The 22,027-nt window shown below is 41.0% G+C and overlaps 1 protein-coding gene across 3 annotated transcripts in view; it reads right to left on the bottom strand.

The window, feature by feature from the left end:
• Nucleotides 1-8,845: 8,845 nt before the first annotated feature.
• EDRF1 (erythroid differentiation regulatory factor 1) overlaps nt 8,846-22,027 on the bottom strand; it is a 47,136-nt gene continuing 33,954 nt past the window's right edge. For 2 of the 3 annotated variants that reach the window (XM_054034288.1, XM_054034287.1), the window contains 6 exons: nt 20,723-20,881; nt 20,191-20,340; nt 15,796-15,949; nt 14,963-15,078; nt 13,101-13,267; nt 8,846-9,734 (listed from right to left, as the gene is read on the bottom strand). In XM_054034288.1, coding sequence (XP_053890263.1) covers nt 9,563-9,734; nt 13,101-13,267; nt 14,963-15,078; nt 15,796-15,949; nt 20,191-20,340; nt 20,723-20,881 — 918 coding nt within the window. In that variant the 3' untranslated portion in view covers nt 8,846-9,562. Of the gene's footprint in view, nt 9,735-11,162; nt 11,251-13,100; nt 13,268-14,962; nt 15,079-15,795; nt 15,950-20,190; nt 20,341-20,722; nt 20,882-22,027 lie in introns of all 3 variants that reach the window. The other variant, XR_008445643.1, reaches the window with a different exon arrangement.

Here is a 22,027-nt window from a genome sequence, read left to right on the forward strand (position 1 = left end):
AGTTATTAATGCTACTGCGTGATGTGTATTGCAGGATACCTTTTAAAGACAATGAATAAAACCAAAACAGGTTCTGTTCCTGAGGTTCTTACACTCTAAAGACAACAAGCATTTAATAATTTACCAAATAGCCCTTTTATTGTCTACTGGCAAATAACTTAGGACTCAATTACACCCTCCTGCAAGAAAATGTACATGTTACATCCAGGGATGTAAACACTACCAGATTCTCCTCAAGAAAGTTTGTCCCAAGGCATCCTGTTAGGGGGTTTGCTCTCCCCATTGTTCAAGCCTTAGGGTTGGCCTCCAACCCCTGTGGATCGCAGGAAATCAGCAGGAGGCCAGGGGTCATCAGAATGGAGGCCCTGCACCTTGTACAAGTTATGTAGCCATGGCATCACTTATCAGGGCTGCTGCAATCAGCAGCTGCCCTGAGGTCCTCAAAACTGGAGTGGGACACCATGGAAAGATAGCAGTCACGGGCTAAATTATCTTGCTCTTTGCAGGGCCAGTGGGGAATGATGCACGCTCCTCCTAGTTTCTGGGCTTCCTTAACGTGTTTGTAGTGTAGTGACAATGTTGCCTAAAACAAAGGAACCGGGTAGTCTGGATCTTCATCAAGGGCTTGTTTGAGCAAGTCACTGGTCAGCACACTTCAGCTTTTGCTGAAAAGTATTTTGCAAATCCTTATTTGAAGGCCTGTTTGCGGACGCATGGTCTGACAGGGTCTGTGTTGCAAGTCAATAATATGGTACTAGCAGGGCACACTCAGATGTGCATGAAGCACATGGATCATCTGGTCTCCACTAAGGAAGAAGTACTGCAGCAGATGGATTGGCCTCCCTTCCAGCAGACTCTACTGGCTTACAAGTCCCAGCTATGGGTACTCTAATAAACTGTTCCTCAGCTGAGATCTCAGCGATGGAGATTTCTACTGTTATTGAACCCTATTCTGCCCAGGTAAGAGGAAACAGGGCCAGCTCTAGGCACCAGCAAAACAAGCTGGTGCTTGGGGCGGCACATTTTTAGGGGCGGCATGGCCGGCGCCAGAATGCCGCCCCTAAAAATGTGCCCCGGCCACCCTAGCTCACCTCCACTGCTGCCCCCGCTCGCGCACTGCTGTTCCCCCTCCCTCCCAGGCTCACAAACCTGGAAGGGAGGGGGAGACTCCGAGCGGCTGCGGCACGCACGCCGCTTCTCCCCCTCCCTCCTAGGCTCGAGAGCCTGGGGGGAGAAGGCAGGGCTGGGGATTTGGGAAAGGGGCGGAGTTGAGGCAGGGCCGGGGGGTGGGGTAAGAAAAAAAACGGGGGGCGGCCAAAATTGATTTTGCTTGGGGAGGCAAAAATCCTAGAGCCGGCCCTGAGAGGAAATCACACCTTTTTGTCTTCATAAAACCTCCCACCATTCTATAAGATGAAGCACTTCAGATAATATATTTTTTAACTTTCTTGTTTATTCAAAGGGATCAATCCAGCCAAACTTGCCTTTTCAACTTCTGGGGCACAGAAGCACCTCACACCACCTCCTGTCTTCCACAGCCACGAAAGCTAATCCAAGGGTGAATTCAGTCTCCCAGTTGATGCCATGCCACTGTCTTCCCCAGAACTCTCACTGAAGTACCAAACTTGACAAGTGTGCTCTTGGGTGTGAAATTAAGTGACAGGAATCCCTCTAAGGTAGAGGCTGGTGCTTCTCAGACTGGTAGCATTCCTATATTGGGGATAAGGTTCTGGGCTATTACTAATTAACAACAATGGAGCACTGACTGAGATATTTGGAACTGCTGAGGCCGTATGCTCCCAAATCATGGCTCTGTGTGGGATGGAAGATGGAGAGGTCATTTACTAGCTGCCTTTCCATGCAACTCTGCTACAGCGTCTCTTCACCCCTGACTTTGCTGGGTCCACTTAAAGGGCCGGTCCTGTCTGCCTTCTGCAAGAATCTGTGTGCTTCGTAAACATTAAATTATACTCAAAACACTTCCTGAGCGGTAGGGCAGTATTATTAGCCCTAGTTCACATAGGGGAAACTGAAGGACAGAAGTTAATGACTTAATCAAGGTCACACAGGCATTGGCATTAGAGGGAATAGACTCCCTCTTATGTTTTTATGAGATACAGAAAAAGGCAAGAGATACAGGGGGAAAAAATGGAAGTCAATGGAGACTCCTGCACCTGTGCTCAAGCCACTATCTTTTCCTATCCACATTTTCTTCCCTATCACACAGTTACCATTGTAATCCCATTCAGTTACTTACATTAGAAATACCAGAAACCACGCCACTAGTGCACAGAGGCCTCCTTAAGTATTAATGCCCCCACCCCCCCGGCTCTAAGACTGCTGGAAACTGCTCAGAAAGAGGCATCTTTACTGAGCTGTAGTAGTCGTACTCCATCATCCCTTGCTTTTGCTCCAGACAGGATTTTATCATTGACTTCCATTTTTTCCCATTTTTCTCCTGCCTTTTTCTGTAGCTCAGAAAAACATAGGGTCGGCCATACCAGGTCAGACCAATGGTCCATCTAGCCCAGTATCCTGTCTTCCAACAATGACTGGTGCCAGCTGCTTCAGACGGAGTAAACAGAACAGGGCAATTTATCGAGTCATCCAGTCCCAGCTTCTAGCAGTCGGAGTTTTGGGACAGCAGAGTATAGAGTTGCAGCCCTGTCCATCCTGGCTAATAGCCATTGAAGGCCCGATCCTTCATAAACTTAGCCAATGAGTGGCAATGAGTTCCACAGATTATGCGTTGTGTGAAGAACTACTGCCTTTTGTTTTAAACCTGCTGCTTATTAATTGTATTGGGTGACCTCTGGTTCGTGTGTTTTGTAAAGGGGTTTTATTCATTTAGGCATTTAAAATTAGAGGCCCGTTGTGAAAATTTAGCCTGTATGTGTTGAAAAAAAAGATGCTTAATACAGCTTTCACCCTTCCTCCCTCCTCCTGTCCCACCCCCGCAATACGTGGTGCAATAAGATTAGTTTTTGCTCTGTTTAGGTCAGAAATTGGGGTGTGCTTGCGACATACACTGGATCAACAAATCAGGGATTTGCACATGCTTAGTTTCTGGCACTGCCCCCCCCGTTACTAGGGAAAATGCACCTTAGGCTAAGTAGAAAACATTTGGTCCCCAAAACACAAGATGTGTTCCCACCTTCACCTGCAATTTATTCATAAAATCTCCGGCAGTGAAAGAGTTAGAATATTTCTGTATCTATTAATGTGAAGGCATCTAAAAACTGAGCTAATGCTGGTTAATTTGAGTTCATCTTAGTGATAGCAGTTCATTTTACAGGTCATGTCCTAGCATTGGCTCATAGCCGGAGCACTGTATTCATATATTCTCCCATTAGATGGGGTTTGAACTGGGTTTTAGAAATATAGTACAAAAGTGGCATGACAAGGAAGTCTGAGAGACCAGATAACAATGTGGAGGCTCTGCATAAAGAATGCATATTATTTCACAGGAAGAGAAATGTTTCACTTACTTCTCTAGGAGATCTGTACTTTGAATAGCACCAAGACCGCACTGCCCAGCTACCTCTCCATTAGTAGAAGCTCCTAATTCTCAGACAAGAGATGGGCTGCCTGGCCACCTTACTACAGAGCAAAAGAAAAGGTACATTACCCAGGTTATTTAGTATTCTGGCTTGTGTTCTGACAGTCCCTGCTGTGTAATTTCGCTCAGATGCCAAAGTGCATTAACTGTGAGAAGACCGGAGAGTGAATTGCTGCTTATAAAACACAGGGAACAGAATTATAGGCACTATAGCCATTCCGCTGTTTTTACAATGACTGGTCAGCATAACCACATGACCAATAGTGTCCACATAAACCATCTGGATCAGACCTTGATGGAGGAAGTTGGTCCCTATCCCAACAGGTAAAAATACATGGCTTAAGTTATTTTTAATATTCCTGCCACAGATATCTATAATTGTAATTTAAGGGAGAATGCTAACAGGGCTTACTAATTTAATTAAAATGACAAAAATAGAGACCCATAAATTAGAATGGCAGCTGGGATAATGAAGGATTCCACTAACATCACTTGGGAAGAGTGGTAATGAGGGTGAAACACAGGCCACATTGCAGTAACCTGGTCTGAAAACAAAAGGTAACCTAACCACGTCAACGGCTATAGCTATAAACAACAAGGAGAAATAAAGGCACAGGCGCTTCCTAGAGCCATTGAGCCACACAATACAGTGGAGTACAGGCCTAGTGCTTTGCTCCGAATTTCGTTCACTTCTCCATGCCAAAGCGTGGCTGACACACGCTTCTGAAAAACCCCAAATCCCGCAGAACAATTTAGGCTTGCTCCTGTTCCAACTGCCATCTAATGGCAAAGTGACCTTTGAGTTTTGGGGGTTCTAAGGTGCAACTGATGTGTGTTTTCGTTCCAGTTCCTGGCAATGGTTTCTCTCATTTACGTGGGCTAACAAGAGTCAGCCAAAAAATCAGTTCCTCTGCTGTTGCCCAGCTTTCTTGTTTACAGCAAACAAAATCTGAGCACAGCGAGCAGTCAGCCTGGCTTCAATTTCAAGTGTTGTTAATTCTGATTTAAAAGAATTTGAGTATCTAAAGATGCTAGATGTAGAAAGGTGCATTTTCTATTCTGCTTTAGCAGACAGAGTGCAACGCTGTTCTCCAGGAAAGAAAAGGTGATATGGAGAGTTAGTGAGATGATTTAATATTTACTTCTTTTATGGCCGTTGGTACTGGCTTCATGAGAACTATAATCACAGCACACTCTGAAGGGCCCCAACTCTAGCCAAAATAGCAACATGGAATTGCAGCCTGATACTGGTGCCTTTGTGCATGTCTGGATACACAGGGAAAAAAAAAATATATAGAAAAAGGCATGAGTGTCCACTTCAAGGAACAAAGAATTTCGCAGTGTTGCCAATGCTCACTGTTTTAGCATGAATATCATATTTGGTACTTTTCTTAAAGGCTGAGTTCCTGGAATCATGTTATATCTAGGACTCTCAGCTTTCATGTGAAAGTATGGGCTTGTCTACACTTACTGGGGGATTGATGAGCGATGATTGATGCGGTAGTCGATTTAGCGAGTCTAGTGAAGACCTGCTAAATCGATTGCAGATTGCTCTCCTGTACTCCACTGGATTGAGAAGACTAGGGGAAGTTAACGAGACAGCATGTCGACATCACGTAGTGTGAACCCCGCAGTAAGCAGATCTAAGCTACATCGATTTGAGTTATGCTATTCATGTAACTCCAATTACGTAGCTTAGATCGAATTTCCCCTGTAGTGTAGTCAAAGCCTAAGTTTGTGTCCTTTATGGGTTCAGAAAACAGTTTGAAAACATGAACCCTAAATACACAAAAAACAGAAGAGTTATTCTTTTAACGCATAATTTTGTGGGTGCCTGACTCATGACTTTCGATTGGTTCAGGTTAGCCATACTGCATTTGGTAATTTGAAGAAAAGAAAATATATCATTATGGATAGTGTGACACATATTGCAACCCTGCACATTATCTCTAGGAACCACTGTATTAAATTCATTAACGTTTTCTGTATGACTGTGTTCTACTTCATGGTGGAGGGTTACCACAACTCCTCCGAGAACTAAAAACAGTCAGCAGGGTATGTGTGAATACCCCTGGGATTGCAAACCGATCTAGAGCACCACCCACTGGAATGACTTGCATATATTCAATGAGGCTGGGTGTTCCAGACACTAGGAATCAAAGAAAGGGCTTCTAGTATAAAAGGATGAACTAAATTACATGTGGTCTTCCTTTTGATTCAGCAAACAGACAGGACTGTTGGTCCTAGGGGACCCCCAACCCTAGCGGGAAGAGTTGGAAGGCATTGGCCTACCAAGGTCCAAAAGACTGATAAACATACCAAAAATTGCCCATTAGTAAGTGTATAGGAACTTCTTTTAAAAATAGGTTTTCCCTATTATGCTTTTGCCTTAAACATAAACATGCTTGCTGAGAAAGCAGTATGGATTATTAGTACAAATGTTGTCATTGTCCTCAGAGAGAAAGCACAGTTTAGGAGCGGTCATTAGACAAACTGGCTTGCTGGGATATCACAATGTACAGCAGGGAACGTGCAGCCTTAAAAACCTCTGGCCAGAAAGGAGGAGGACACAAATTCCTGCCACGAGACAGATGATGGCTGGACTCTTGAGGCCTGACTGGGCACTCCTGGAATGGACAATGGAAGGGGAATATATGTACAGTTACCTCTCAAACTGTGAGACACACTGACTGGTGAAGGCATAAACCCCGAAAGAAACATTGTCTTGTCAAACTTTGTTAGAATATGCTTTAGGAAGGGAGTGGGCTGGCTTTATGGATTTAACATTGTCATGTATATGAATCATATGTTCTGATCAGCTGGTGCAAGCTAAACAGTGTTAGGCTGGGTCACACCCAAATAGGAGACCCCCAGGGAACATGTGAAGGACCTGGTGCTTATGATTCAGCAGTTGGTACTGTGATGGTGAAGGTCCTGATCCTGCAAGAAGACTTACACACATGAATAACGTCATGCCTGTGAACTCCTAGTGATGCTATTTATGCATAATTTTTTGTTGTACTGAATTAATGGGGCAGCCTCATGTTAGAATGCACCATGCCGCCTTGCAGATCAAGGCTTAAAAAATGAGATCTTAACCACTTGTAACAACTATTGAACAATTATTGGGAGGTAGATTTAAACACTGATGCCCTGCTGAAATTCCAGTTTTGAAAGCAGTCAAAAGTCAAAGTGATAATCTCAGCCAGATGCTAAATAGCAGAAAATACCTGACCCTGCTCTTATAAATTCTGCAAATATTTAAAGCATTTTTTTAGAACTTGCATTAGTTTACAGTACTAGGTTGGGCTTCTAGCAGTTAAAGACCAATGCAATAACAAACGACAACTGGCCTTTAGTTTCAAAGTTTTGTACTTTTGCATCAATGGATGGTTGTGGGGACATTTTCTGGCACTCCACTATCAGCACCAGTTGGGGAGCCAAGGAAAAGCTTGTCCACGTTACTCTACATTTATTTGCAGTTAGAGATTGTACACAGATGAAATGATAACTAGGTGGGGGTTTTTCTCTCATCAGCAACTCAGTATTTAAGATAGGATCATGAATAGATTAGATATCCACTGAACAAGTCACAATGACACCCATAGAAAAGGTGTTTATAAAAGAGATTATGTACATCAATGGGATTATTATTCCAAATTCTGACTACAGCAAGCCAAAGTTGTTTCCCAGTGCTTCACAACAGATGAGTTTTCATGCTTGAGGAAAAAGGTGTAGCTTGCTAACCACAAATGCCTGGTGAACATGTCAAAGAAGAACAACTTCTGTTTTGCAATCTAGTTTCCACTGCAGTGTGGAATTGTATCATGATTAGCCATTAAGAAATTACAGAAGTTACCTACAGAAGTTACCATTTTTACAGGGAATCAGACTCAACGGATTAGATTAGACGTCTTAGGCTCCCTGTTTACTTTTTGGCTCTATAACTATAGCCCTTTAAAAACAAATCAGAAGAATCTTACCCTTTCTTACTTCACAGGTGTTTGTTTTTGATGTAAACAGAAAATTAAAAAAAAAAAAAAAAACACTGAAGTTGCTAATCATCCTCAATTGATAAAATTGCTAGGAAAGTATGGCCATCCTAGCAGAAATCTAGATTCAACATATTATTCATATGCATACACCTCTGAATAAATGGCAAGGTCCAAAGTGAGCCACGACAATTCCAGAACCATTTGGGTGGCTGCATAACAATAGGTATGATTGGAAGACAGGAGGTTGTAAAAGGATGTTCTCTTGGTAATACATTTGGCTTGTTCATTTGATGGGTCCGGATGTCTAATGAAAAAGATCTACCTTGACCTGCTGAGTCCAGGTCAAGTTTGACAAGAAAAATGTCATCTTCATAATATGAGCAAAATTTAATATTAAAATCAGTGAGATGCAACATGAAAAGCCATATAATTTTTATAGTCAGTTTTCAGAGTGAAACTGCACTCCAACATGATGATAATCAGGATTTCATGATGAAACCTACTTCCTCCCTCCCCCCCAATATAGGACCTTCCAGAATAAATACTGTTCAACTCCCTCCCTCCCCATTGATGGCTACATGCTAGTTCTCAAAAGAAAGGCAATGAAATAGGTTTCAGTCTTAAGCAGAAAACACTGCTTTGGTTTTGCACTAGCATTTAGAGAATTTCTAAACAACTTCAGACAGAATTTCTTCTTGCTTGATGTGAATATGGAGCGGACAATTAAAAATAGTAATGGAAGGCACTGTCCAACACTAACATCTCTAGTAGGTAGATTGCAGGGAGTCCAGATTAATGATGAACACATATACAGTACTGTTTAACTTGTGTAACTTTTTACTTCAAGAAAAGAGAGAGACACATGGCTTCCAATCCGATTTTGATTCAGGAGAGTTAGGAACATGATAGCTATTCACCAAAATAAAAACTTGCATCTAAGAACTTCTGACAAATCAGATGACAAATCACTGCTGTACAAATATAGTTGTAATACTTCTAATTTATAGAGCAACACTAGTAAAAGTGACTTCGTATCTCATGCTTCTGAATTCCTCATTGACACTTTGGGAGAGATAGCTACCTGTTTTAAGTCCTAACATATTGACATGAGACTAAAGCCTGATTTTCAGATTTCCTAGTGAAGTTAATCGGAGCTACGGATGCTCAGCACATATGAAAACGAGGCCTGTGTTTTTTAAACCTGTTTTCAATGCGATTGTGGAGTTTGTGATCTCTTGGACAGAAACATTAAATGATGGCAATAAAAAAAATAATCACTCAGATTTGTATGTTCTAGTTTTAATAAATAAAATTTATTTAAAATATGCTTTATCATTTATTCACAGTTTCAAGTTTGAAGAAGAGGATAATACTATTCCTGATCCAAAAAATCAAAATACAGCTAAATCCATTTCACTCTGTGGTGAAAATGACATTCCAGCAAAGGCTAATATCTGTGAAAAATCTTGTATTGAAGCTAAAAAGGCACACATTTATTTTTGTGCATGGTATTAACTGTAGTTAAAAAGGAAATATGTTTGCATATATAAGGGAAATTTCTTTGTACAGTTTCAGTTAACATTACTGGAAAAAGTCTTCCAATACCGCTTTGCTTACGAAGTAACATTTTATACAAAAAATATCAAACTGATCCAACTGTAACAGATTACATTTTTATGCTAAACATTTTATTTTGCATCACTGCAAAGCCCACTGCTTTTCAGAGAAATCAACTTTGTATTTCTCAAATGTTAAAGATTGGGAGCTTTACCTCTAGATTTCAATTTTAGCACTTCACAAATGTAAAAACATTAATAACCAAATCATAACTGAGCTGTCATGGGATAGCCATGAACTCCTGTTCTTTTCCAGCTGTACCATGTTATAAATAGGCAATGCTTACCTCAACTTCAATAAAACTAAGCACCACATGGGACAGAACCACTGACCCCATGTTTAACAAGGCACTGATATTTCTGCTATCTGTAGCAGTTTTATATTTAGTAAGTCACCGAATTCCTGTCTTATCGGCTTCACTGTTCTGAGTCAGCTGCCCCAGCAAATTTAAAATGACTTCTATTCTTGCTAGCAGAGTCACACTTTTGTTGGCAGTTGCACGCAATAAAAGGGAGTAAACTTGCTTGTTGGTCTTAAGAACTTCCTCCTCTTCATTACTGCCACTGAAAAAGGAACCAAAGATATCCTGAACTATTACATTGTATCAAAGCATAAACAATTACATTGTGCAAATATTAATGTATTAAAACTGACTACCCAAACCATCAAAATCTTGTTCTCCCTAGGATTCCATGACTCCTGGTTCTCCCACTACCTCTCTAATCACTCCTTCAGTGTTTCATTCAGAGTATCCACCTCATCCCTATTCCAGCTTTCAGAAAAAGTCCTATGGGGCTCTGATCCTCACCTTGTCATCTTCCTTTATGGTCTCTGGGCAGCATATGCACAAACATGACTTCAAGTGCCATCTATATTACTCCATGCTACCTGTCTCCAAACAGAAATCTCAGCCTGCCTTTCTGACAGCTCTTCATGACCATTGAGCCACCAGTTTAAACTCAGTGGGGCCAACCCAAAACTCTTAATCTTTCCCTACACAAGCCCTTCTGCTTTCTCTGCCACCATGGGCACCACCATCATTCTCCCTGTCACTCAGGCCTGTAATCTGGGCATCATCATCTTTGACCCAGCGCTTTCTCTTACATAATATCTTTAGGATCTTGCCTTTCCTCTCCATACACAGCTAAATATGTTATCCAGTCCCTCATTATCTTGTGTCTTGGCTACAGCAGCCTTCTCCTTTCTGGCCTTGACAAATGACATCTTGCCCCACTTATCCATTCAAAACACGGATGGCTAAGATAATTTTGCTGGCTCATCGCTTCAACTGTATTACCTTTCTCTCTGAACCCCTACACTGGCTTCCCCTTCTCCGGTACATTTATGCCATGTTAGGAAATAAAACTCTAAAAGCCAGTTTTTAAAATTTTAGAAAAAACAAGGTAATTTTTTTTTTAAATATATGTGACTAGTTGGTTTAATTGTAAATCCATCAAGAATTGCCAAGAAATAAAGCAGCAATTAGTTCATAACATTTGGCACAAAGCAGTGTCAGGTTTATTTAACACAGAGAACAGGTATTCAATAAAAAAAAAAAAAGCCACTGAAATGCAAGCTATTTCCAGGATAAATTACAAAAATGCCCAGGATGAAACATCACTTTGAATTACTTTTCCCCTGCTCACAATTTTACACAGCCAAATTCAGTTCGGCTTAAGCACTTAATTTTTAAAGACATCTTGCTTTATGCAGGGTTATAGCCAGATTGTAACTTTTGTGGCTTGAGCACCGCAGTTTCAAAGAGGAGGTAAAAAATTCCCTTCTGCATTCCCCTTGAATGAGTGCATCAATAACCATGGATCAGCAAAAGCAATTACTCAATTTCCAATCTGACCAAGCTAACCATTGGTGTGGAGGCATGGGGGAGGGTAGGCATTCCCCCCTCACCCTATAGACAGAAAATGTAATGTGCAAATATTGTATGCCCACTTCATGTAAAAAGGTTAGAGAGAAAAGAGAATTTGACTTACCCTCAAAGCACTTCTACAATTTTTGAATGACACACATTAGCTGTATTAAGTTTGTATGGCAATAGCATTCTGCTTTTATTTTGCAGACCTTGAAAAATTAAACACTAACATAATTAAATTGAAATGTATGTACCATGTATACAGCCTATCAATTTAAACAGAATATTAGTGATTAGAACAGTATATGGGAAAAGAAACCCTAAATATTCTACTCTGACATCACACCCTCTTCAAGCCTATGAAGTATGATAGCACAGAACCAACACAATTACTAGTGTTAGTCAATTACCCTGCACATCAATTTGTTTAAAAAGACGGATTATAGTTATACTCTGGTCCTTGGCATTGCGTATATTTACACTGCCACCCTGTGGAAGCTTTTTTAAAAATTAAAGGCACCTTACTGCTGCTACATAGAAAAAGTCAGTCTCTTTTCTAGTCTTTTGTCCTTCCAGATATACATCTCTCCCCGCTCTGCTTTATGGTCCTTGTATACAGGAGGATGGATACTTCCCTAAATTGCATTTAGCCACACAGCATCCAACATAACAGCTGCTTAAACCCTGGCCAACGACTGTATTCTAATGTGAAAATACAGTACTTCGATCTTAATGCCAACTGTGCAGCTAATACAGCATTCAACAATAAAGAAAAAAAACTGTCAATGTACACAAGACTGGAACTAGCTGGTAGAACAGGTTTTGTAAACATGACTCCAAAAAGGTGATTTTTTGCTATTATTTATGCTATTTCTGATGCTCTACAAGCTGCCATAGTGTCTACACAGTCTCAGCTGATGAGGTCACCACATATTTGCAGCTGATGGGATAGAATGTATTTTCTGGCTCTCCCTAGGCTAGATTAAATATAATTACATCCAAGAGGAGTGATCCTGGTGTCGGCAATCATTACACTGCCACAACTCTGTTCTAGAGAGCACTTTAAGGTCAACTCAAAAAGAAAAAGAAAAGAAAGAAAGAGGCCATGTTTTTGTTTTGATTTAAATCCTAGCGGTTAGATACTGTTTGAGAACATAAGGAAATGCTTACACAAAAAAAGATAATCCTTTGGCTGCCACTCCAATACTTATTTTAGAAAATATACAGTTCAACCTTGCTAAGCATTAGCCCCAAATTTGCACATAAAAACATCACTCTTCATATTTTTTAGCTGTAGTGGGGACTTCAGCATATCGTAAATGTCATACTTCAAACTACATCATCATCTGCAAAATTCAGTACTTTGCAATGGGTCTCCCAGTGTCTGTTAGCAATGTTCTGTCATAGGTGGAAACGTAAGGTAGACCCACCCATGTCAAAGGAAAGCACATCCACCTAACATGCGGCACAAACAATATATCACTATAGAAAGATGATGCCAAAAGTCAGAGATTTTAGGCTACCTGCCAACAGGTGATTGCAGTGCAAGTTATAGATGATCTCTGTACATGTGCACGCACCTTCCCCGCGCGCACACACACCCCACCCCCGGGATGAGGGACAGATAGACATTATGAAACATGGTGAAACAGACACTCCCTCTCTCTAATCTACCAGGGACAATATAAAGTTTTGATCATTTTTCTTTTTGTTACGGCCATTCATAGGTTGTTTTTATTTTCTCTTCTCGAGATCTTAGGCAGTTCTTTGGAAACAACAGATACAAGAATCTGCCCACACACAAAGAGCAGACAATTTTTTTAGGTCATTCCCTCAGTTACACAAATCACAAAATAGTAAATACTCAGAAGAGTAAGTCAGAGTTGAGATGTAGCTTGATCATTTACACATGCACACATACAAATTATCTTTCCAAAAAATACAAATGACATATACAAACACTGCATTTTCTTGCATGTGTGTAATATGTATAGAATCAAATTTACAATGCATATAATCCAGGATGCATCTTACCAAAGCTTAACAAGTCTCAACTTACCCAATTTTCTTTTTTGTTGACGTTAGCAATTTAATTGATTGGAGGAGGAGGAATGACAATCGAGATTCAAATATACTGAGGAGTTTTATTACTTCATCTTTATTAAGGTTAGAAGAGGAGTCACCAGGTGGTGTCTTCTCATCACTACTTTTCACATCCTCATTTATCTAAAAAACAGAAAGATATTTCACCTAACCCAACTAGCAAATTATATTTTTAAATCAGGTTCAAATAGTACAATTTCAATTTAATTCACTTGTTAAAATAGACAATGTTAATGTCAAGGCTATTATTCCATGCTGTTTATGAAATTGTTTTGGTAGTAACTTACAGCAGCATTTTCACCAGTTACATAAGGCTGGCTGTGACTTTTTTGATGTACTCGATCAAATTTAGTTACGAAAATAATGGGAAAGCGTGGATTTTAGTATCTTGCTCAGATTATCATTGCCATTGGAGAATGACAAATGTATCTCAGCATAAGCAGCAATATTTACTTATTCAGCCATCAAGATCCCGCTGATAGGGCTCAACTGCAAATGACCTTCAAAACTGTTAACACTTGAGTGACATGGTGGATCTTAATGGAAAATATAAACCTCGTTCAAAAGTTTATATGCAACTCTCAAAGACTTCAGAAGATCAATAAGTGTACTATAGATGAGGACTACTACTGGAAAGGAAAGACTCATCATGTCCCGTTATGCAGAAATACATCAGTCCCAATCAATCTCTGCAGAACTATGAGAATTCAGAACTACATTTCTCTTTGAAATGTTGGCAATTAGCTTTAATAAAACTACAGTTAGGTCCAGTGTTACTAGGATTACATTAAAACTTGTTTTATAAACTTGAATTCATCTGACCAAGTTACAATATGTCATGCCAATAATCTACAACGAGGTTTGGGTATACTATTTTTGTCCTCAACATTTTAATGCAGAACTTCAGTTCTGCTTAGATCGTCAACTATACTGTTGCTGTCTGACAAGGCAGAACTTGACAGGATTCCAAAATGGGTTTAGCCTCAAAACATAAGATTGTTTAACTTGTGCCTTCTCTTTGTGCCTATAGAACAGTGGTGGGCAAACTTTTTGGCCCAAGGGCCACATCGGGGTTGCAAAACTGTATGGCGGACTGGGTAGGGAAGGCAGTGCCTCCCCAAACAGCCTGGCCCCCACTTCCCGTCCCTTGACTGCCCCCCTCTGAACCTCTGACCCATCCAACCTCCCTGCTCTTTGTCCCCTGACCACCCCCTCCCGGGACCCCCAGACCCTAACCGCTCTCCCGGGACCCCACCCCCAATCCAACCCCCCCTTCCCCCTGTCCCCTGACTACCCCGACCCCTATCCATACCCTGACAGGCCCCACGGGACTCCCACACCTATCCAACCCGCCCCCCCCGCTCCCTGTCCCGACTGCCCCCCCCAGAACCTTCTGCCCCATACAATACCCCCGCTCCCTGTCCCCTGACTGCACCCCTGCCCCTTATCCAACCCCCCGACCCCCATACCATGCCACTCAGAGCAGCATGTCTGGCAGCTGCGCCGCTCGGCCGGAGCCAGACACGCAGCCCTGCTGCCCAGAGCGCTGCTCGCATGGCAGCATGGCTGTGGGGGAGGGGGGACAGCAGGGGAGGGGCCGGGGCTAGCCTCCCCGGCGGGAACTCAAGGGCCAGGCAGGACAATCCAGACACAAAGAGAATTTAACAAAAACCTGAAGATGAACTGTGATAGCTTAATATTTAAAGAATAGTTCAATTACAATTTAAAAACCAGTATTTTATTCCCAAATGAAAAGGTATACGTGACTACACAAGGTGCAAAGCAATAGATAATCAGACCACTTGTCCTTTTGCTTACCTGTTCACATTCAGCTAAAAGCTCCTTTCTGATCAGCTGGAATGCACACTGGGTCTTTATCAATATGTCTAGAGCCCCAGACAGAGTCTTTAATTTTCCAGCACTACTGTTTTGACCTAAAATGAGAGAGACATGAGCTCTGGACTAATACAGCTACTTTCATGCAAGGATCTCAGTGTGTCTTACAAACCTATTATCATTTGTATTACTGTGGTGCCTAGGAGCCCATGTCATGAACCAGGGTCTCACTGTACCAGGTGCTGTACACAAAATACAGACAGCCCCTGCTCAAAGGAGCTTACAGTCCAAAGTATAAGACAAGAGGCAACAGATGGATACAGACAGGGAAGTACAAGTACACCATATAACAAGACTGGTCAGCATGACAGGCAGTGGTCTCAGCATTCCAGCAGCCTAGCTGTTGTCAAGGGTTAGTTTTTGGGGGTTTTTTTGGGGTGGGGAGAGGCATTGTGGAAAGAGGAGACTACTAAGGAGGCATTTTAAAGGTGGATAATACTTATGGGGAGTGCCTCCCAAATGGGTGGGGACAGCACAGGAGAAAGCACAAAGGTGCTTGTTTGAAAATTTCACAAGTGGGCAATGGACTAAAATAGGTCTTTCCCAGAGTGTGGTTGTGTCCCAAAACAGTAGAAGATTATTACTTTCTCAAGAAAATGGGGAAATGGACAGTAACCATTTTAGTGTAGTTGTGGCCATATTGGTCCCAGGATATTAAAAAGAAAAGGTGGTTAAGGAATATCTTTTACTGCACCATATTCCATTGGTGAAGGAGATAAACTTTCAAGAGATTCTCTATTTGTAGTCCAACTTACTTGCCATCTGAAACTCTGCAAATGCTACTCTTTCCAACTGCACACGAAGGAGCTCACAGGGTGCATCCTTTAAGAATTGAAAAAGCTTCACTGCTTTACTGTAATGAAGTTCAGCTAATACTCGATGCTGTTTCCTTAGATGCTCATCGCCAACCTGTAACAGAAGTACATTATGTAGTAAGTGTTTAGGCATTCACGTAACAGTGAAAAAAAAAACTGTCTGGGGGGGCAGGGCACAGACGCAATCACTCTTCTGCTCAATCCACAATTGTGAAATTTGGGGGGGGAGGGGGGCGAGAGAATGTAGGGTCAGCAATTTCCCAGGAAAAGCTAGTTTAAGACAGTGCGCTAGTAAATACCCATTTAAACCAGGAAAAATAAAATTATTCTTAGAATATACCAATGGAAATTACTAAAAAATACTTAGCTATTTGATAATAGTTTTGCAGTAACAGTCTATATTTTCAATTAAAGAAAATAAAACAAAAACAGCATCTAAAGTTGTATGCTATTGTCTTTGTTACCTCAAACAAAAACCTTCTGAATATGAGAATTTCCCTTCTTTGTCGGGCAATGAAAATTATATGTTTGTTGAGCAAATAAAGAAGGGGAATTCCGAGACTCAGAAATTTCAGTTTCTGTTTGAGATAAACTGTCCAGTCTAGTACTCTGTCTCTTGATCTGGCTGGAGTATAACCTCTTCACCTGAACTCAGTGAGGACTCAAGTCAGAATATTCTAACAGGAGCAAAGATGGACAACCACTTGACCCAATTCATGGCTATTTTGAGAAAGTTCATGAAGATGACAAAGAGAGTCTTAGATACAGAAACTAAAAGGAAGAGTGTGTAGAAAGGCAGACAATATGAGGAAACATTATGGCAAAATGCAGTTGAAAGAATAAAGACACCAGAACCACTGACTTTGGCTGAAACGTATGCAAGTATCAGAATCAGACTGAGGATGAAAGTACTAACACTACATTGCCATTGCCAAGTACATCAAAAGAAAGCCAGATCCAGGTTGCCCAAAGACAATGAGGATGAATTATCACTTCTTTAAATCACATATGGATATGTTTGAAACAATACTCTTTCAAAACCAAAACAAAAGAACTTGAGAATCTTTTTTTTTTAAATGGCAATACATAACAGGAAATACACCGCTCCTGCGCTCTGGTAACACAGAAACCTGCTCAGACTCTGCCAGTTGGTAGCAATGTTACATAGTTTGTTTATGTTCTCTCCACCAACACCTTTACAGTTCCATGCAGCAATGTTATTTACAGTGTCCTTTGTATCTTAATCCCTTACCTCAGGGTCAGAGGAGCACACATCCAACTTCTCTGAGATTTCCATCAGTCCAGGCTCAGCTATCCCTGTTCCTCTCCTCTCCCTTCCCCCCTTAGCATTTCCTTCTTGTCTCTTTTTATCAATCTTTAGCTGGTATGCCAATTAATTCTTCAGCTCCCCCATGCTTCCCACGTTAATGGGTGCCAAAGCGATCAGAGTGGTGGCTCATCTGCTAGCGCCCAGCACTCTATCATGCTGTAATATTTCCTTTTCTGATGCTGACCAATCAACTTTTCAAGGAATGATCAGCTGTCTCAGGCCAGGCTACAAAGCACTCCATCGAAAGCAGGTAGCAGATGAACTGTTAGACGCAGTTACTGATGACTTGAGTGTGGAAACACTCAATGAAATACATGAAAAAGCAGTTACATTATTACAAGATAGCTGGAGTGATGTGCACAATGACCCAGTGATAGCTGTGTGCAGATAGGGAATACTGTGATTTCTGTATCAGCGGCTGATAGTGGAAGCAATAAGACTGGAAAGTACTGTGCAACATTGACAAGAAAAGCCAAGACATTAGCAAATGAATTGCATGATTGTGATGCTAACAGCTACTTGACAGACACAGAAAAAGATGCAAAGTATGGGAAGTAATTTGGAACAAGATGACAACATATGGGTTACGTACTGATGTGCATCACAATGGCTAAATCTACTTGACAAGACTTTCATGAAAGCATTTGGTGTAAGTGTTGTAGATTTACAAAATATAAATAAATAAATAAATAATCACCATCAGCCTACAGCCTAGTTAAAAGAAGGCCAAGAATCTGTAAAACCCCAAATCCCTGGTAACACATGATGGAACAGTCAAATATCATGCCTGGAAACACATTAAAAACTGGCTGCATTATTTCAGGATTGTGAGTGATTATGAGGCAGAATGTGAAGACAAAGTGGTCAGTATAATTAATAATCAAGGAATTTACCAAGAAGCACAGAAGTCAGTCAATTGAAACCAGTTGCTCTGGCACTTAACACATCCCAAAGAGACATATCAACAATTGCTGTTGTATGCGAAATATTACTGGATCTACTGGTGAAGAAAGATCTTGCACCACACAAAGCAAAAGTACAAGAGAGATTGCATGAGGCAATTACTCCTGCACACATCTTGCCCATCCTCCTTCATCCAAAATACACAGGAAAGAAATGCTCAGGTGAACAAGAAGAAATTGCAAAGCAGTGGCTGCTCAGCAAAAATCACAACTTTCTCCCTTTATTTGCAATTGAAGTAGAAGCTCCAAATTCAAAAATAAAATGTTCTCATCCATTATCAAGGACAATTTTCCGCTGTAACAAAGGTGGAAAAAATCTGAAGAATGCTGATAATTCATCTGACTTCAAAGCACTAGTGGTGCCATTACATTAGTGTCCAGCACGTTCAGCACAAATCTTTTCAAACTTTGGATACATCCATTCAAAACTGAGCAATAGGCTCGGTCTATCCACTACACCAGAGTTGGTCTTCAGCTACAGAATGCTGCGTGGCCAAACGGACCTGGACTAGTAGCCTGCAACTCTGCAAGCTTCTGACTGCTTAATGTTTCAAGCCTACAACTCCGCATTGTTGTTTTCATATAATGAAGTGTTTTTGACTTTTGTTTATATAATAATATTGAAAAACTGAAATGAGTCATGACATTTAACTTCTTTGAGAAAACATCAAACCAAAAGTATACAGACATTCCCATGTTCAATATTACATAATATATATATATATATATATTATGTCCACTGAAGATGTGTGTACAATCCTAAATTAATCTCTGAATCTACTGCCTTATGTAACCACAATTTGAATCCATATGTAAAACAGTGTAACGTGTGTGCAAAAGCAAAATAAAGTTAGAAAGCAACAAGCACTTTTTAAGCCACCATTTCTTTATGTTATAAGAAAATAACCCACAGCTATGAATACCGACCTTCAGCAAAAAAAAAAAAAAAAATCAGATGAATGCCATGGAAGGCGAAGAAACTGCCAGTCTTCAAAGAGAGCAGAATGTGTTTTATTAAACATTTATATTGTGGTAATGCTAGAGGCCATGATCAGGTTGGGCCTCATTGTATTAGGCAGTATGCAAACACAGTGACAGCCCTTGCTTAAAAGAGCTCATAAATTTCATAGGTCAGGATTTGTAAACAAAAATCCACTTTAGATTATAATCATTAAAAATATCCCCGTTATCTGACTAGCATGGAGGGCATGGATTTTATTAGGATAATCAGGTGTTCAGATAATCGAGAGAGCAGGAGCCATTCAGCAGCGCAGTGGCCTCCCCTGTAATTGGGGGCTCGTTATCCTCCTCGCAGTCTTACCCTGGATTTTCTGCTCTGCCCAGCTCACTCACTTCCATAACAGTATGGCTGCCGAGGGATCCCGCACTGTCACTGATATGAGATCCCTACATTCACCAGATGTGGGGCAAAACAGAGACCCTCTACCCCCGGCCAGGACTCTGCTCTCCCTTTCAAGACCGCATCTTGTGTCTGCAGTGATCGGCTGTCACCAGCCCTGTGGCAAGACAGGAAGCCCTCTATAGCTCTGCTGTCACGTCCCTGCTGACACTCCCGTGACGGGGGCTGCAGAGTGCTCCCTGCACTGCTGCAGGAGCCATTCAGCAGCAGGGGGGCCTCCCTCATAGCCAGGCTAGTCATCCTCCTCACGATCCTGGCCAGGGGTTTCTGCTCTATTATCCGAAATGCCGCATTATCCAAATCCCTCCCTTGTCCCGCAGAATGAGATACATGGGGAACAAGGAAGGGATTCGATAATGCAGGTGTTCAGATAATAGGGTTTCAGATAAACAGGAGTATAACGTACACATATTGTATTTATATTTTTATATATACACACACACATACACATTGCACTCCTCGTCAGTACCCAGCCCAAGCCAGGGAAGCTAGTGAGTGGACCAAATTTGATGATGAATCCTGGTTGCGTGCCACCTGAGGCATACTGCGCATATGCTAAGAAGATACAGAGCACAAATTACAGCACACAAGAAAAAAAAAATCTCAAAATTCTGGACTATTACCTGGTTTCTCAAGCAACTATGATACATGGAAGCCAGTCTGTGGTGAATAGTTGCAGCCCGATACTGGCAGAGGGGTTGTCGTGCAGACTCTGTATCAACATCACAGTATTTCAAAGATTTCATCATGGCCTCACTAACTTCCTTCTCTATCTACAAAAACAAGATTTCATGATGCAGCGTCAAAACATTTACTTTGAAATAACGAAGACCCAATATGAAAGAACAGGTTGTAGATGTTTACATAGCAGTTTATATTTTAGTTTCTACAAAAGAAAAAAGGAGATATGACAATATAACTATTTACGGTGTGCTCTTCTTAATGTGCCGTATTCTGTTAGCTGCTCCACAACAGTTTTTATCCTATAAAGATTTACAAATTATGTATGCACTTTGGCTCAGAGCAGGAGTTCTCTACCATTCTGCTTGTTCTTCATAAATAAATAAATAAACAAACAAACAAACAAACAAACAAACAAAAAACCCTGAAGAATGTTTGTTTCAGTGGATGTTATTATAAATCCTCTTTCATTACCTGTTCCTGAGCCTTTCTAGATAATGGTGCATAATCCTGCTGCAGAGTTGCCATAGTAAAATAGGTAGTGGACAGTTCCCAGTTCACAGAATCCCACACAGCTGGATGCATCTCTCTTTTGCCCAGTGATCTTAAAGCCCTCAGATAGTAATCGATAGCCTATAGAATACAATAAATGTGTAGTAAAGCAGTAGTTATTGACACGGGTTTATAGCGTAGTAAGTGGTAACAATCCAGTATCCTCTACTCATTCTAATATGGAAGCATTTCACAACTCATCTGGACATTTTCTTAGCATTTTCCTCAGAATCATTTTTGTAATCTATTTAAATCATGCATCTCCTACATCTAACAACTGGCAATACCATGCAAATACAAAATTGGAGTTTAATTCAGACTAAAAATGTAAACATAATTTGTGTTGTATATTACAGTGTGTAGGTATGGAAATAGAAGCAAAATTAAGCGAAGATAAAATCCTTATCTCTTGTGTAGAAGGGAGGGCTTGGTACAAGGGAGCTACACAAGGGCAGGGACCGAAACCACCCAATCCTGGAAGCAGAGTATATTATACAATGAGCAGCTAGTCCCCACAAACATGGGAAATGTGGTGTACTTTAGACACTCCCTAGCCATGGTCCATCCAGCTTCCCTGTACACACGCAAGCCTACCTCCAACATACTACAAAGACACTGCAGCAGAGCCCGGCTTCATGTACAGGAGACTGCAAAGGCTATCCAACTCTTTTTCCTGAACAAATGAACTGCCCAGTTTGGGTATTTTGAGCCCACCGAGGGCCAGGAGGATTTCTGCCCAAGACCTAACACACTGAGGTCTTGTTTATACAGATACTAAAGATTCCATAGCATTATTCATGAGAGTTGGGGGGTCCCAGTGTTCAGGTCAAAAAGATCCCTCTACCTTAAAAAGTGCTGTCAAATTCTACTTTAACAGTATATCAGTGGTATTCTATGTACTTCAGGAAGTCCTGAGAATCCTTTTGAATTAAAAGTGCTATTTAAATGTATGTTACTTTCTTCTGAGACCTTTACCAATCAATCAGTCAGCAATGAGACGGAGAAGACTGAATGTCCCCAGCTTCTCCTAGTAGCTTAGAGATCTGTCCAATCATTAAATGAATGCTGCAAAAACTAAAAAGGACAATATTTAACTATAGCAAGGGTAATCTTTAAATTCATTGGTTATAGTGTTTCCATCAGATATGTTCACAATTTTTGCTCTCCTTTAACTGAGGTCCTAAACTCCATTAAGGACTGTTTTATAGCTAATCTGAAAACTCAATT

This window comes from Malaclemys terrapin, chromosome 7 (assembly GCF_027887155.1).
Source record: "Malaclemys terrapin pileata isolate rMalTer1 chromosome 7, rMalTer1.hap1, whole genome shotgun sequence".
In the NCBI taxonomy this organism is placed as follows: Eukaryota; Metazoa; Chordata; order Testudines; family Emydidae; genus Malaclemys; species Malaclemys terrapin.